Raw genomic sequence first — 15,632 nt, 5'->3', positions numbered from 1 at the left:
CGCACCTGTAATTCCAGCTACTCCAAAGGCTGAGGTAGGAGAAATGCTTGAATCCAGGAGGCAGAGGCTGCAGTGAGTCAAGATCACGCCACTGCACTCCAGCCTGTGCGACAAAGCGAGACTCTATCTCAAAAAAAAAAAAAAAGAAAAGAGAACGATCTGTTACCATCAAAGCAACTAAAACACCAACTCCTTCATCTCAAAGTTGAAAACTAAAGGAAAGACCTAATGTAAACAACGGACTCTAGGTATTAGTCATGTGTCAATGTAGGTTCATCAATTTTAACAAATGTACTACTCTGGTAGGGGAAGGTTAGTAAAGGGAAAAGGCTATGCATGTGTCGGGGCAGGGCATATGTGGGATATCTCTGTACCTTCTACTCAATTTGGTTGTGAACCTAAAACTGCTCCAAAAATAAAAGCCTATTTTTTTAAAAAGGAAAAGATACAAAACTCATCCTGCCTTTCTAGTTGGAAATGTATTTCAAGGTAACTAAACAACCCTAGCTAGTGATGGCAAACTTTTCTTTGTAGAAAAATGTCAGTGATAACTGTAGAAATAACAGAACTACAAGAAAATCACTATTTTACAACCCTAATAAAATAAGTGATTCAGGCAAGGGTTGAAAATTGAAGCTACAGCACTTAGGTGGACGATTGATGGAGAACTGGGCATTCACATGCTGCCACAGTATCTCCCCATGGATTATGTGCCAGTTGTGAGGGAAAGTTACTCTACAATGAAGATTTTTGACGGTCACCTCTTTAGTGACCAAACTTAAGCTAGCAGGAGAACCACAAATACTTTCCAACTTGACACACTATACAACATATACCATGACCTTTATTCTTCCAAAAATGTTCAACTTGAGTCTAATCAAGCCCTTGATTCAAAATTTTAGGTTATAGGACATGCAGGATAGAAGAACAAGTTAATCATCATTAGGAGGAAACGACCTAACAAATGCAGTGTGAGACTTCCACAAGTCAATCGGCCTGGTCTCCTTCATAAGTCAGTGCCATGGAGAAAAAGAAAGGGTTAGTAAACTATTACTGGATTCAGGGGAAAAAAAAATGCCTAAGAGATATAACAACCAAATGCAACGTTCGATCCTTGATTACATCCTGTTTGAAACAAACCAGCTACAAAAGACATTTTGGGGACAAATGCAGAAACGTGAATATGAATTGATCATTAGATAGCATTAGGGCATCCTGGTTAATTTTGTTAGAGAGAATAATGGTATGCATAATTAATTAGGAAAATAATTTTTTTTTTTTTAAAACACAGAGACATACTGAAGTCTCTAAAAGTCTAACTGAAATGTCACAATGTTTACAATTTACTTTAAAATACTTAAGTGGGAAACAGTGAGTATATTCTGTATATATGAGTATTTTATTATTTTATTTTCTTTTGTGCTTGAAAATCTCAAAATAAAACATTTAAAAGAGAGACTGATGGAAGGAGAGAATATTTTACCTTGGAGGTTCAGGGTAATTGTGCAGTAAGGAAGTGAAACAAAAAGTATCAGTCTAAAATAAATAATGACTGTTTTGGGCTATATTTAGTAGAGAAACTAGTATGTAATTTGCCTGCTTTCCTCAGCCTGAGATAATCCGATGTGCTAAATACACTAGTACCCTAATTGGTTTACTGATTCTTTATGCTAACAATAAGACATAAAGAAAAAGAGTTACAAATAAAGGGGAAAACTCAAAGTCTCTGGGTCTTTTAGTCAAGTTGGAAGTAGTAAAGTCAGGAAGCTTTTTTATCGCCTTTTTTTTTTTTTTTTTTTATGGTTTTTGGTATTGCTCTGTTGCCCAGGCTAGAGTGTACTAGTGTGATCACAGCTCATTGCAGCTTCCACCTCCTGGGCTCAGGCGATCCTCCCACCTCAGCCTCCCAGGTAGCTGAGACCAGTGGCATGCACAATGCCCAGCTAATTAGCTGTAGAGACAGAGTCTCCCTATGTTGCCCAGGCTGCTCTCGAACTCCTGGGCTCAAGTGATCCTCCCGCCTTGGCCTCCCAAAGTGCCAGGATTACAGGCATGAGTCACCACGCCCCAATAGGGAGCTTTCTACTGGAAGAGATCTAGACTTGTTTTGAGCAAAATCACCATAAAACTTTAACTTCTAACAACACACTGTAAGAAAAATACTTGACGTTAAATATTTAAAAACACATTTCTTACCTGTTTTGGCTGCCTTTCTAAGACTTGAGCTTTTAACCAGGTTTCAACTTCTTCAATTTTCTTTTATGCACAGCAAGTTCATGCTACAACAAAATTTCAAATTTAAAACAAAACTTCTTAACTGAAGATTTTTTTGGTACATCAGCACATATGAACCTAAGCATTATTAATGAAAAGAAGTAGCAAATCAGTAACAATCTATATAATAAAATGGTCCTTTTGATTATACTTGAATTTTATACTATTATGGAAAATTACATTCTTAAGTTGATAACTCTGTATGATAATTTTAGCAAGTTTGTTGTTATAACATTTTTTAAAATTCAGAAATACATTTTGAGAAGACAGTAGAACGGAGTATTACATTTAGTACAAATAATTTTAAAAAGATCACATCTGTGTCAGGGATTAAATTAAAGTTCAAGGACAACTATATAATACAACTTCAGAGTAACTATGAGAAAAATCTGAGCCCTTGGAAAATAAAAAAATCAAATTTTTTCTAACCACTTAGAAAGAGTCTTATAAGTAGAAAAATCTGAAAATGTACATCTCTCTGCTTCCCATCCACCCTTATGCACCCTGAAATTAAATTATGTAGATGTCTGCATGCTTTTCAGTACCTGAGTTTCTGGTTTATATTTATCCACCCATGGTTCATTTTCAAGACAGGAGATTCTTTGAATTTCTAAACTCATAAATCTGGTTCTAAGGAAGACAGATTGTCCTCTTTTCTCGCTGGAAATTTGAAATTTGCTACTTTCTAATGTGGAAGGTCCATTTTTTCTTCTATGACTTGAGTTATTCACGCCTAATGACGTGGCAGTAATAGTAGAGATGCCTCTACACTCTAGAAAATCATCAAATGACGGGTCGACCCAGTCTGTTACCTGAAAAAAAAAAGAAATCATGTAAATATAATCACATTTTCTCCCATCTATTCCCCTAAATAACTGAACTACTCTGGAAACAGCATACTCATAAATTTATAACCTTTAAAACTAAAAAAAAAATAAAATTTTTTTTTGAGACAGGGTCTGGCTTTGTCACCCAGGCTGGAGTGCAGTGGTATAATCTCAGCTCAAGCAATCCTCTAGCCTCAGCCTCTTGAGTAACTGGGACTATAGGCATGCACCACCATGCCCAACTATTTTTTTGTACTTTTTGTAGAGATGGGTTTTTGCCATGTTACCCAGGCTGGTCTCAAACAGTTCTTGGGCTCAAGCGATCCTCTCACCTCAGCCTCCCAAAGAGCTGGGATTACAGGTATGAGCCACCATACACGGCCTAAAAATCTTACAAATTAACTCTTTTAAATAAAACTCTCTCTGTAATAGTTGTTTTCTACTTTGCAGTAAGTGCAAGTGCATACTTGTCTACTTGACCTTAAAGGAGTAAAGAACATAAACTTATTTTTATTAATTGTAATCTTCCCAGCATAAAGACTAGAACGATTTTTTTAACTCTGTAGGATTGAAACATAAATATTAAAATTACCTATTAAAAAAAGCAAAACAAAATAAACAAATGATAATAATTTAACAGAAATAGCAGTAAGAGTAACACATCTGCCTTGGCCAGGTTAATACATTCACAAACTAAGAACCATTTCATATATCCAAATAATCCATATCAGCTTTAAGACTTAGTGAAGATATAGACCAAGGATCATAACGTTGCAATCTGTAATTATGACTGGATTTTATTTTTCTTCAGTGCAAGAAGCAACTAATATTTTTATAATTGAGGCAGGCTTTTCACGGGGGAACTGTCACTCAGAAACACCTAGTAATGGTTGGGTGTAGTGGCTCACACCTATAATTCCAGCATATTCAGAGATACAGGCAGTAGGATTGCTGAGCCCAGGAGTTTCAGAACAGCTAGCATAACACAGGGAGACCCCAACCCTACAAAAAATAAAAAATTAGCCAGGCATGGTGGCGCACACCTGTATTCCCAGCTACCTGGGGGGCTAAGGTGGGAGAATCACTTGAGCCTGGGAGGTCAAGGTTGCAGTGAACCATGGTCACCCCACTGCACTCCAGCCTGGGCAACAGAGTGAGACCCGTTGTTTTTTTTTTTTTGCTAAAAATTAGAAATTATTAGTTAATTATTACAAATAATTAGAAATTAGAAAGTTTTACTAGATTTCTTAACACTCTAATAGCATTAATCTAGAAAAAAATAGCTTCAGATCTGGTTGTAGAATCTACTGCCTGGCTAACAAAAAGAAACCAAGTTATGTTTTCCTTCAAGAATACTCAGCCATAGTTGTGAGCTACTAATTAGACAATGTTCCTCTCTTGAAGAAAACGAACCAGAAGTTGGAGCTGAAAGTAGGCTTAGAGGAGGCAATTTAGGGCTTACAAATACTTTACAAATGCTAAGTCACACTTCACTCTTAAGACAGAGAGTTAGGAATATTATTGGCAGTGGATTAAAAAACGAAGACCACTGGAAAAAATTTCAGTCATAGCTACCTGATTCATTTCGTCCTCATCAAAAGACTGTGACTGGTACTATAATTTTGGCCCCTTTCCTCTATATTTTTGAGTGTATGAAAATATCTTTCATTATAAACCTTTTGACAGCAATTCTGATTTGCAAATTATTTATACATTTTATAATTTCATTTCTTACATAAATGTGGACTCCCATATACTAGAAAAAAGAGAAAGATAAACAGCAAAGTTAAGTAATTTACTTAACATCCAAGAAAATTTAGAGCCACCACTTAGGGAAATAGCTACCCTGCATGCATGAAACTGTCTGACCCCCATTCCACTTTAACCCCTATCTTGCTGAGAACTGACACACTGAATCACATTACTTCTAAGAAGTAGGGCTTTTGGTTAAGCTATAACACCAACTACCACTCATATTTCTCTCTTCTATGTTCTTTCATTCAAATGTTTTCAGCCTTTGTGACTGGGACTGTAAAACACTTTTTCAAAACTAAGGTTGTACTTTTAGAGAACACTTGTTTCACAACTTATTACCAGACTTGCTTAAATCATTAATTACAATAGATACTGGGCTCTATTACTTTGATAGCAGTAATAAGTTATTAAGAATATGTATAAAAATTTATTTTAAGGCAATTATTACATGGCCATTCTAGTGTATCATACCTTTGTGGAAGATACCTTTGGTCTAAGAAAAGTTTTTGACATTATAAACTGTAATAGTTCCCATCCGTAGTTCAGGACCTGTAGTACATTAAACTATAATTCACCTAGGGGGGAAAAAAAGAAGCCCTCAAATGAAGAAAAACTCTAATTGCAGAATTATAGTAATAAATGTATACTGATATAATCAACAACACAATAAAGGCTCAAGAACTAGTGAAAAGGAACAGTAAATTTAAGTGATACAAGAAATCAAAATTCTAAAATAATTTTACTTTTAATGACTATAACTGTATCAAATAATCTACTTGTGGTGTTACTATCAGAGTTTTTCACACCAACTCAATGATGTATCAGAGGAAAAACAGAAAAAACCACACATACTATGTACTTACCTTTCGTCATTAAAATTGGCAATTTTATTTGAGCAATTTTTATACTGAAAATCAAAGTTTTCCTTATTTCAAATTACAGTTGCAGTTCTTCATTTCCAATATTTCCCAAAAAAGTAAAATACCATGAATTCACTTGCTGTGGACGAAGAATTTAAGTCTTACTGTAAAATTTTTGTTTTCATTTGAATACGTTATTAGAACATTTCTCGGTAACACTGTGGTTTTCAACCGTGTTTTCAAATGCTTAAACGTTTATGCAAAACTAGTGAATTCAACAATTTTAAGTTAGCCAGAAGAAAATTTTAAGGCCTACAAACTTATACACCGGAAAGTATACTGGACTATTTTACAGTTTGGAGGCACACATAGCCTATAAACACCCCAACACACTAGAAAACACATTGTTCAGCCCTCTGCCCCAAATCGTTCACGATTAGAGACTGTGACGTTTCAAAAGGTACACAAGTGGAAAAAAAACATCTATCTGAGTAAATATAGTTTGTAGCTCAAAATAAAAGATGCAGAGCGGGGACTGGGCGCGGTGGCTCACGCCTGTAATACCAGCATTGTGGGAGGCCAAGGCGGGAAGATCACCTGAGGTCAGGAGTTCGAGACCAGCCTGGCCAAAACATGGTGAAACCCCATCTCTACTAAAAATGCAAAAATTAGCCGGGCGTGGTGGTGGGCGCCTGTAATCCCTGCCACTCGGGAGGCTAAGGCAGGAGAATCACTTGAACCCGGGAGGCGGAGGTTGCACTCCAGCCTGGGCGACAAGAGTGAGACTCCGACCCCCCCAAAAGAAAAGAAGACTATTGTCACAGTCAGGGCTCTATTCACCCTTGAAAACAAGATTGACAATTACCTCCTCTAAAAAACAAATAACTGTCCCTGAAGATGCCAGGTTCCTGAAATGAGATGTCAGAGGCAGACCTTCAAGACTATTCCTAGCCGACCCACCACCACCCCACACAGTGAACAGGGAATACTAAACTCAAATATTCGTTCAACGTAATCCTATAATCAGTGGGGTGCCGGGTTGAGCTCGCAAATCCCCGCTGCGGGACAGGGCTTTGCACCCTCAATCTTCTCATCCCCGGATGGGATGGGCGGGTCGGGAGGAGGAGCGACGAGAGCCCAGCAAAGCTCGAAGGCAGATAGACTCGCGTCTCTAAGACATACACATAATATAGCCGCAGCCGCGGCGGCCTTACTTTCCCGGAGCTGCATCCCCTTTTGGGCAAACAGATGAGGCGACCAAGGTCTACCCTAGGTGAAAAGGCAGCCACCTGGCCCTACCCGGGCTTTACGCAGAGCCTCTCGGAGGTACGGCCTCCCGGGGACCTTCCAGACTGGTCGGCGCATCAGCGACGCAAGCGAAGGGCGGGGACCTCCGAAGGAGTGTGTTACTTAGACATCCAGCGCACTGCCTGACCCGAAGTACCGACCCGAGTTATGCCCACCCTCCAACTTTGCGATGGAAATGTGTCATCGAAAGTGAGGTAACCAGTGGGCCGCGGCTGGGTCGCCGGGACAGGCTAGGGGCGCCGCGGTAGGCCTCGAGGCCCTTGGGGCCATGGGCTTTTGCTGCCGCCCGCCCCTTCCGGCTCCTCCCCGTAGAGCAAAGGGCACGTGAGTTAGGCGCCCGGAGCCGTCGCCGCGGGGACCATGTTGCTTCCGAACATCCTGCTCACCGGTCAGGGCGCGCGGCCGGGAGGGGCTGGGCGGGGGCAGGCGAGGGGCGCGGAGTGTTCTGGGCATCGGGCGCCCAGGTAGGAGCTTCTCAGTGCCGTCTTCGGAGGCCGGCAGAGGGCCACGAGGCGGTTGTCAGCGTCCCGGGAGCCGACCCTCACGGGCGTTGCGGCAGGCGGGGGAGGGGACGCGGAACGTTAATTCCGTTGGCCTGAGGCTCCCGGGGGAGGTGAAGAGAGGTCGGCAGATCCAGCTCTCCTGCTTGGCGGCCTGCTTAGTCTTTCTGAATCTGGTATTTCGTTTGTAAAATGGGTTGTTAATTCTTTGGCAGGGTAGGCTTTGAGGTTTTCAGGGAAATAACGTAAGGCCATATCTGCTTCCCGGTAGTGCCATTAATGGTGGGTGCCTCACTCCGTAGGCCTCCGTGGGCCGTATTTTATTTTTTCCTTTGCTTCTGATAAACGCCTCAGATTAGATTTCGGTAAATGAGTTCAGATGTTTGTGGCGTGACGAAATTACTGTATGCTTTTGTTGAGTTACATCAGAGGCTCCCCCCGCCCCTTAAAAGGAGGGCATCTAGTGAGCATTTCGGGTCGTTTCTCGCGTAGGAGTGGGTCTTTGAAGCCATACTCAGGGTGCGTGTTATCAGTAAAGAGAACTGAAATGCTGCATAACGACTTTAACGAATATTTTTGCTAGCCGTTTAGTCCTGAAAGTGTTTATTAAATTGTAGGCCATTCGTGGAAAAATCTAATGCATGTAGATTTTATTGCAACGTACAGAAAAGGCTCTGTGGAAACAGTACAGTTACATCATTCACCCAAACGTAAGATTGTTGGCAGCACACAAGACATGTCTGTTTCTGAGAGATGCAGATTAACCACCCCACAAATAATGTTTAGCATTTTAGATTCCTTAAGCGGAAGATTTTTACATCTTTTTGCGTGGATCAAACATAGTGCCCTGGTTATTAAGTCATTGTCAAAACATTTTATTGAAAATGTCTTGACAATGAAATGTGAGCATTTTATTGAAAACATGTTGAGTCCAGACTTCAGACTTGGTGTATTATAGTGGACTTGGGATGACTGTTATTCTCCTAGATATGGGAACTGTATTATCCCTGTTATGTTTATGCTCAAGTTTAATTTCAGGGATGTTAAACCTGAATAGCTGAAAATTATGAATTTGATGATCTTGAAATGTAATTATAATAGGTATCAGAAGGGGAAGGTAAAGAACAATGTATATAGTATTGTCATTTATGTACAAGGGAATATATGTTGTATTTATTACAAAGAGTATGTACGTACATGTACATTTATATGCAAACATAAATAGGGTTTTTTTGGGAATATATACCTATCTGTATAGGAAACTGGTTTACAGTGGTTATCTCTAGGGAAGGGTGCAGGGGGTCAGAGGTAATATGGTGTCTTTCAGACTGCTTACATTTTAGCATGAACAGTTTTGTTTTGTTTTGTTTGAGACAGAGTCTCATTATGTTGGCCAGGCTGGTGTCGAACTCCTGAGCTTAAGTGATCCTCCCGCCTTGTCCTCCTAAATTGTTGGGATTACACGCGTTAGCCACCACACCTGGCCATGAATGGTTTTTAAATCTTTTTAAATTAAAGCAAATAGGCCAAGCAAATGAGCCTGTAAATTAAAGCATTTACAGGCTCATGCCTGTAAATCCCAGCACTTTGGGAGGTGGAGGTGGGGGGATGGCTTGAGCTCAGGAATTTGAGCTTAGCTTAGGCAACATAGCCAAACCCTGTCTCTACAAAAATTAACCAGGGCATGCTGGTGCATACCTATGGTCCTAGCTACTGAACAGGCTGAGATAGGATTGCTTGAGCTCAGGAGGTGGAGGCTCCAGTGAGCCAAGTTCCACTGCACTCCAGCCTGGGTAACAAAGAGTTATCTTGACTTTAAAAAAAGAAAAAGGTAAATAAATTATTGTAATTGATTCGAGGTGGCTAATTTTTTTTTTTTTTTTTTTGGAGACGGAGTCTCTGTCGCCACGCTGGAGTGCTGTGGCGTGACCTCGGCTCACAGCATCCTCCAACCACCTGGTTCAAGGGATTCTCCTGCCTCAGCCTCCTGAGTAGCTGGGATTACAGGCATGCACCACCACGCCCGGCTAATTTTTGTATTTTCATAGAGATGGAGTTTCACTATGTCGGCCAGGATGGGTCTTGATCTCCCGACCTCATGATCTTCCTGCCTTGGCCTCCCAAAGTGCAGTGATTACAGGCGTGAGCCACTGCGCCCAGCACGAGGTGGTTAATTTTATTCTGAGCAGTTCCATGGTAGCAGCGGGTAGTTTGAATTGGCATCAGAATTTGCTGAGCCCCACCCCTGGAGAATCAATACACTGGGTAATATTCTGACATTCAGTTAGCTTTGGAAATTTTTATTAGGTCGTAGTACATGCTAATTTACATATGGCCAGGCATGGTGGCTCACGCCTGTAATCCCAGCACTTTAGGAGGCCTAGGTGGGCAGATGACGTGAGTTTGAGACCAGCCTGGCCAATATGGTGAAACCCTGTCTCTATTAAAAATACAAAAATTGGCTGGGCGCGGTGGCTCAAGCCTGTAATCCCAGCACTTTGGGAGGCTGAGACGGGCGGATCATGAGGTCAGGAGATAGAGACCATCCTGGCTAACACGGTGAAACCCCGTCTCTACTAAAAAATACAAAAAACTAGCCGGGCAAGGTGGCGGGCACCCGTAGTCCCAGCTACTCGGGAGGCTGAGGCAGGAGAATGGCGTAAACCTGGGAGGCGGAGTTTGCAGTGAGCTGAGATCTGGCCACTGCACTCCAGCCTGGGCGACAGAGCGAGACTCCGTCTCAAAAGAAAAAAAAAAAAACAAAAATTAGCTGGGCCTGGTGGCGGGCACCTGTAATTTCAGCTACTCAGGAGACTGAGGCAGGAGACTCGCTTGATCCTGAGAGGTGGAGATTGCAGTGAGCCAAGATCGCACCACTGCACTCCAGCCTGAGCAACAAGAGCGAAATTCCGTCTCAAAAAAAAAAAAAATTTTAACATATTATTGCTAATTAGGAAATTTTTCATTTCAGTCGTCAAGATCTTTAAGGGCAGAGGCCAGGTGAGACTCTGCCTCAAAAATAAAAAAAGGAAGGGCACAAGGTGGGCTACAGTGTGATAAGTAGTATTTCACAGTGTTTTTCTGTGGCTTGTCTTACAGGTACACCAGGGGTTGGAAAAACTACACTAGGCAAAGAACTTGCGTCAAAATCGGGACTGAAATACATTAATGTTGGTGATTTAGCTCGAGAAGGTAAGGGACACTTTGGTGTTAGATTTGTTTTGTTTTTTTTTAAGTCTGATAGTGGAGTGTTAGTGCTGGGTATTGTCAGAAGGTACAAAAAACCGAGATTGCCATTAAAGAATATATACTCTTTTAGGGAATCCACAGAAATATTAAGTGTCTAATGCTATGTCCTGGTTATTTTGAGCATTTTCCCTTCCGCCTTGAAAATGGCTAGCAATTCTTGTGAATAGTTGGGAAGGCTTCTATGAAGAGACTGGATTTCGGAGAGGTAGACTGTGAATAAGGAGAATGTTTTCAAGTTGAGCAAACAAAGGTTTGGTACTGCTGAACATATATATGAACACAGTGAGTGTATTGGTCTCACTGGAAAGAGATTGTTTTGAGCTCAGGTGTAGTACATGACTATGCTATGGTATCTTAGATTAGTGTGAGGTTTGCATGCAACTGCATATATTCTAAGATGATAGATGTTTTTATTTATTTTACCCTGTTTTCCCCTAATCTTTTATCACTCCCTTATTTGTGTCTTCATCTTTTTATAGTTGACAATGATTTGTACATGGTAGGAACTCAATAAATTAAAGGGACTTTAAGTATGCCTCATTAAAATTAAGAAAACATATGGTTTAAATTTTTAAAAATTTTTTACAGTTTAACATAGATTAAAAATTTTTTTAAGTTCCTGACAGTTGCTACTAAAGTAACTATTTCAGATTGATCTAATGTACATATTTTTTTCAAATGATCTAAAGTCTGATCATCGGATATCATGGAGTCTGGCAAGATGGCTTCTCCCAAGAGCATGCCGAAAGATGCACAGATGATGGCACAAATCCTGAAGGATATGGGGATTACAGAATATGAGCCAAGAGTTATAAATCAGATGTTGGAGTTTGCCTTCCGATATGTGACCACAATTCTAGATGATGCAAAAATTTATTCAAGCCATGCTAAGAAAGCTACCGTTGATGCAGATGATGTGCGATTGGCAATCCAGTGCCGCGCTGACCAGTCTTTTACCTCTCCTCCCCCAAGAGATTTTTTATTAGATATCGCAAGGCAAAGAAATCAAACCCCTTTGCCACTGATCAAGCCATATTCAGGTCCTAGGTTGCCACCTGATAGATATTGCTTAACAGCTCCAAACTATAGGCTGAAATCTTTACAGAAAAAGGCATCAACTTCTGCGGGAAGAATAACAGTCCCGCGGTTAAGTGTTGGTTCAGTTACTAGCAGACCAAGTACTCCCACACTAGGCACACCAACCCCACAGACCATGTCTGTTTCAACTAAAGTAGGGACTCCCATGTCCCTCACAGGTCAAAGGTTTACAGTACAGATGCCTACTTCGCAGTCTCCAGCTGTAAAAGCTTCAATTCCTGCAACCTCAGCAGTTCAGAATGTTCTGATTAATCCATCATTAATTGGGTCCAAAAACATTCTTATTACCACTAATATGGTGTCATCACAAAATACTGCCAATGAATCATCAAATGCATTGAAAAGAAAACGTGAAGATGATGATGATGACGATGATGATGATGATGACTATGATAATTTGTAATCTAGCCTTGCATGTAACATGTATACTTGGTCTTGAATTCATTGTACTGATATTAAACATGCATGCTGGATGTTTTCAAGTTGTGTTTTAGAAAACTTCAGTAATATTTAATGAGTAAATAGTTACTATACTTTTCAATTGAAATGAAGGTTTTCATCAGCCTTAAAAGTGTAAGAAAATAAAGTTGTCATTCATTACTTTGATTGTTGGTGCTTTGGCAGTTGTTTTTAAAAGCAATTTTCTCCCTGTTGTCACCAAGAGGAGTAACAGTTGACAGTTGCAGCAACTTGCAGTACTATAGTCTATTGACCACTAGAATGTCTCAAGTGTCTTCAGATATATAGATCATAGTATGATCTCTGGTGTACGTCACTCTTGTGATCTGTTCTCTCAGTTGCTGAAGTATAACCATGACTCCTCTTCAGAGAGACCAGTTGGTCAGGATTTTTATTCATAGTGAATTCTTAACCTGCTTTGATTATCTTCCTCAATTGTCCAACTTCCTAGGTCCCATTTTTCTGTCCCTTTGGTTATATTAAGGACCCTTAGTGTCTCCCAGTATGTCTCCACTTTTTAAAAAAAAAATTATCAGTGTCTCTTTTGCAGGTTAATTTTGAGCATCTTTGTTTTTCATATTCCTGATACTATAAGCCAGTATCATGTTCATTTTTGATCCAGGGCTGATAATTAGGTTATAGTTTATATTTTTTAATTAAAAAAAAATTTTTTTATCCAAAAGAACATCAATTTATCAAGGTTATAGTTTCTGAAACCTAGATCTTTATTTGCTATCATACAAATACTCATTTTCCATTTCATTTTATTTTATTTCCTGAGACAGAATCTCATTCTGTTGCCCAGGCTGGAGTGCAGTGGCACAATCTCAGCTCACTGCAACCTCCATGTCCCAGGTTCCAGCGATCTTCACACCTCAGCCTCCCAAGTAGCTGGAATTACAGGTGTGTACTACCACACCTGGCTCATTTTTATATTTTTAGTAGAGATGGGCTTTTGCCATGTTGTCCAGGCTGGTCTTGAACTCCTGGCCTCAAGTGATCTGCCCACCTCGGCCTCTCAAAGTGCTGGTATTACAGATGTGAGCTACCACACCTGGCCTTTCTTTTTTTTTTGAGACAGAGTCTCGCCTGTTGCCCAGGCTGGAGTGCAGTGGCGCAATCTCAGCTCACTGCAAGCTCTGCCTCCTGGGTTCATGCCATTCTCCCGCCTCAGCCTCCCTAGTAGCTGGGACTACAGGTGCCTACTACCATACCCAGCTAATTTTTTGTATTTTTAGTAGAGATGGGGTTTCACCATGTTAGCCATGATGGTCTCAATCTCCTGACCTCGTGATCCACCCGCCTCGGCCTCCCAAAGTGCTGGGATTACAGGTATGAGCCACTGTGCCCAGCCCAGCCTTTACGTTTTATATCTATGAAATCTGGTTTTGTTCCTCATTGTTGAACACCACCATTTTTGGCAAGTGATTTCTGAGTCACATAATAGTCAATTTCATTCATGCATTCTCATGTTACTTTCACTTAATTTAACATTTCTAAACTAATTAGAGCATTAATAGCATTGAGAGCAATGGTGACACCAGACCAAGGACAATCCAGTATAAGGCACTTGTCTTCCTCGTCTTTAGGTCCTCTCCTACCAGTACTCACACCATTTCATTTGGTTAAGACAGTCTTGCTCTGTTGCCCAGGCTGGAGTGTGGTGGCCTGATCATAGCTCATTGCATCCTTGAACTCCTGGGCTCAAGTGATCATCCTGCCTCAGCCTCCCTAGTAGCTGGTACTACAGGCACACACCATCCTGCCTGGCTAATTTAAAATTTTTTTTTTACAGAGACAGGGTCTGGCCTTGTTCCCCAGGCTGGTTTACTCCTTGGCTCAAGTGATCCTTCTGCCTTAGCCTCCCAAAGTGCTGGGATTACAGACAAGAGCCTCTGTGTACCTCGAGTACTCAACACCATTTTAGTCAGTTGCATATAGTCCCAACCATTGTCTTTGTATTAGTGAGATTATTTCATGAAATGGGATCTAAGTCTTAAAGGAAAAGTGGGGTTTTTTTTTTTTCCTGCCTATAATGCCAGATAAAAGATTTCTGGTCTGACTTGACATGGAGTTTGATGGAGGTACTTTGTGGGGTTTTTTTGTTTGTTTGTTTGTTTGAGACAGGGTCTTGCTCTGTGGCCCAGGCTGGAGTGCAATGGCACAATTTCCCTTCACTGCAACCTCAGTCTCTGGGGCTCAAGTGATCCTCCCACTTCAGCTTCCCCAGTAGCTGAGACTACAGACACAAGGCCTCACTGTGTTGCCCAGACTGGTCTCTAATTCCCAGGCTCAAGTGATCCTCCCACCTTGGCCTCCCAAAAGTGCTGGGATTACCCGTGTTAGCCATCGCGCCTGGCCTGATGAGGTACTTTGTAAAGTTTGACATACCAGATTTTTTAACCCAAATCTTGTTTGAATATATCTGGAAATATTTTGAGGCAGCTAACCTCATTTTTGCTTCAAGTGGTGATATATTTTAAGGGAAACCAGGCAATCATCTATAATGCAGTGATTCTCAACTAGGTAATTTTTGCCCTTTGGGGGTATAGCAATGTGTGAAGATGTTTTGAGTTGTCACATAGAGGGGGAGGTGATGGCCAGGTTTACTACTAGCATCTAGTGATTAGTGACCAAGGATTCTACTACAGATCCTATAGTTCACAGGACAGTTCCCTGTCTCCCCTAATAACAATTACCAGACTCAAAATGTCATTAGTAACAAGGTTGAGAAACCTTGCTGTAAAGAAATGAGGCTTATTCTGATGCTCACTAAAGTCAGAAAAAAAGAAACAAAGCTTTAAGAAAACCCTAGTTTTAAACATTTCTGAAAGTTTAGTATCATCCTAGTGATCATGTGGAATTGCACTAGTAATTGAGAGAGGTCATCTTTACTCCCAAAACCAAGGCAAAAAAAAAATTAGATGGGGAAGTAAGTTTAAGAAAACTGGCCGGGCATGGTGGCTCATGCCTGTAAATTCCAGCACTTTGGCCTAGCACGGTGGCTCACGCCTGTAATCCCAGCACTTTGGGAGGCCAAGGTGGGTGGATCACCTAAAGATCAGGAGTTCAAGACCAGCCTGTCCAACATGGTAAAACCCCATCTCAACTAAAAATACAAAAAATTAGCCAGGTACGGTGGTGGGCCCCTGTAATCCCAGCTACTCGGGAGGCTGAGACAGGAGAATCACTTGAACCTGTGAGGCAGAGGCTGCAGTGACCTGAGATCACACCACTGCACTCCAGCCTAAGCAAGACAGAGCGAGACTCCATCTCAAAAAAAAAAAAAAAAAAAAAAAAAA

At 40.9% G+C, this 15,632-nt stretch overlaps 3 protein-coding genes across 7 annotated transcripts in view; 2 read left to right on the top strand and 1 right to left on the bottom strand.

Moving 5' to 3' along the window:
• The window catches only part of RAD17 (RAD17 checkpoint clamp loader component), a 46,160-nt gene extending 39,138 nt beyond the window's left edge, over positions 1-7,022 (bottom strand). The window contains 7 exon segments of the mRNA XM_017890600.1: positions 2,197-2,261; positions 2,264-2,279; positions 2,820-3,086; positions 4,677-4,857; positions 5,328-5,431; positions 5,720-5,855; positions 6,931-7,022. Coding sequence (XP_017746089.1) covers positions 2,197-2,261; positions 2,264-2,279; positions 2,820-3,086; positions 4,677-4,685 — 357 coding nt within the window. The 5' untranslated portion in view covers positions 4,686-4,857; positions 5,328-5,431; positions 5,720-5,855; positions 6,931-7,022.
• A 118-nt stretch (positions 7,023-7,140) lies between these two features.
• Positions 7,141-12,477, top strand: TAF9 (TATA-box binding protein associated factor 9). 5 transcript variants are annotated; one of them, XM_017890604.1, is made up of 3 exons: positions 7,141-7,218; positions 10,624-10,716; positions 11,463-12,470. In XM_017890604.1, exon 3 carries the CDS (start codon positions 11,480-11,482, stop codon positions 12,272-12,274), a length of 795 nt encoding a protein of 264 aa, XP_017746093.1. In that variant the 5' UTR covers positions 7,141-7,218; positions 10,624-10,716; positions 11,463-11,479; the 3' UTR covers positions 12,275-12,470. The 5 variants fall into 5 exon arrangements, with proteins under 5 accessions (XP_017746093.1, XP_017746090.1, XP_017746092.1 ...); XM_017890601.1 differs by lacking the exon at positions 7,141-7,218 and adding an exon at positions 7,294-7,412; XM_017890603.1 differs by lacking the exon at positions 7,141-7,218 and adding an exon at positions 7,398-7,488 and having other exon boundaries at positions 11,463-12,477.
• Positions 7,295-15,632, top strand: part of AK6 (adenylate kinase 6) — a 21,533-nt gene continuing 13,195 nt past the window's right edge. The window contains exons 1-2 of the mRNA XM_017890606.1: positions 7,295-7,412; positions 10,624-10,716. Of these exons, the coding sequence (XP_017746095.1) occupies positions 7,385-7,412; positions 10,624-10,716 (121 nt within the window). The 5' untranslated portion in view covers positions 7,295-7,384. The remainder of the gene's footprint in view (positions 7,413-10,623; positions 10,717-15,632) is intronic.

This window comes from Rhinopithecus bieti, unplaced genomic scaffold (assembly GCF_001698545.2).
Source record: "Rhinopithecus bieti isolate Rb0 unplaced genomic scaffold, ASM169854v2 scaffold_18354, whole genome shotgun sequence".
Classification (NCBI taxonomy): Eukaryota; Metazoa; Chordata; class Mammalia; order Primates; family Cercopithecidae; genus Rhinopithecus; species Rhinopithecus bieti.
The sequence above is the reverse complement of the archived record's forward strand: the minus strand, read 5'-3'. Positions and strand labels throughout refer to the sequence as shown.

What these genes read in the sequence shown, in the direction of transcription:
- TAF9 (XM_017890603.1), top strand. Translation starts at nt 11,480, where the DNA reads ATGGAGTCTGGCAAGATGGCTTCTCCCAAGAGCATGCCGAAAGATGCA.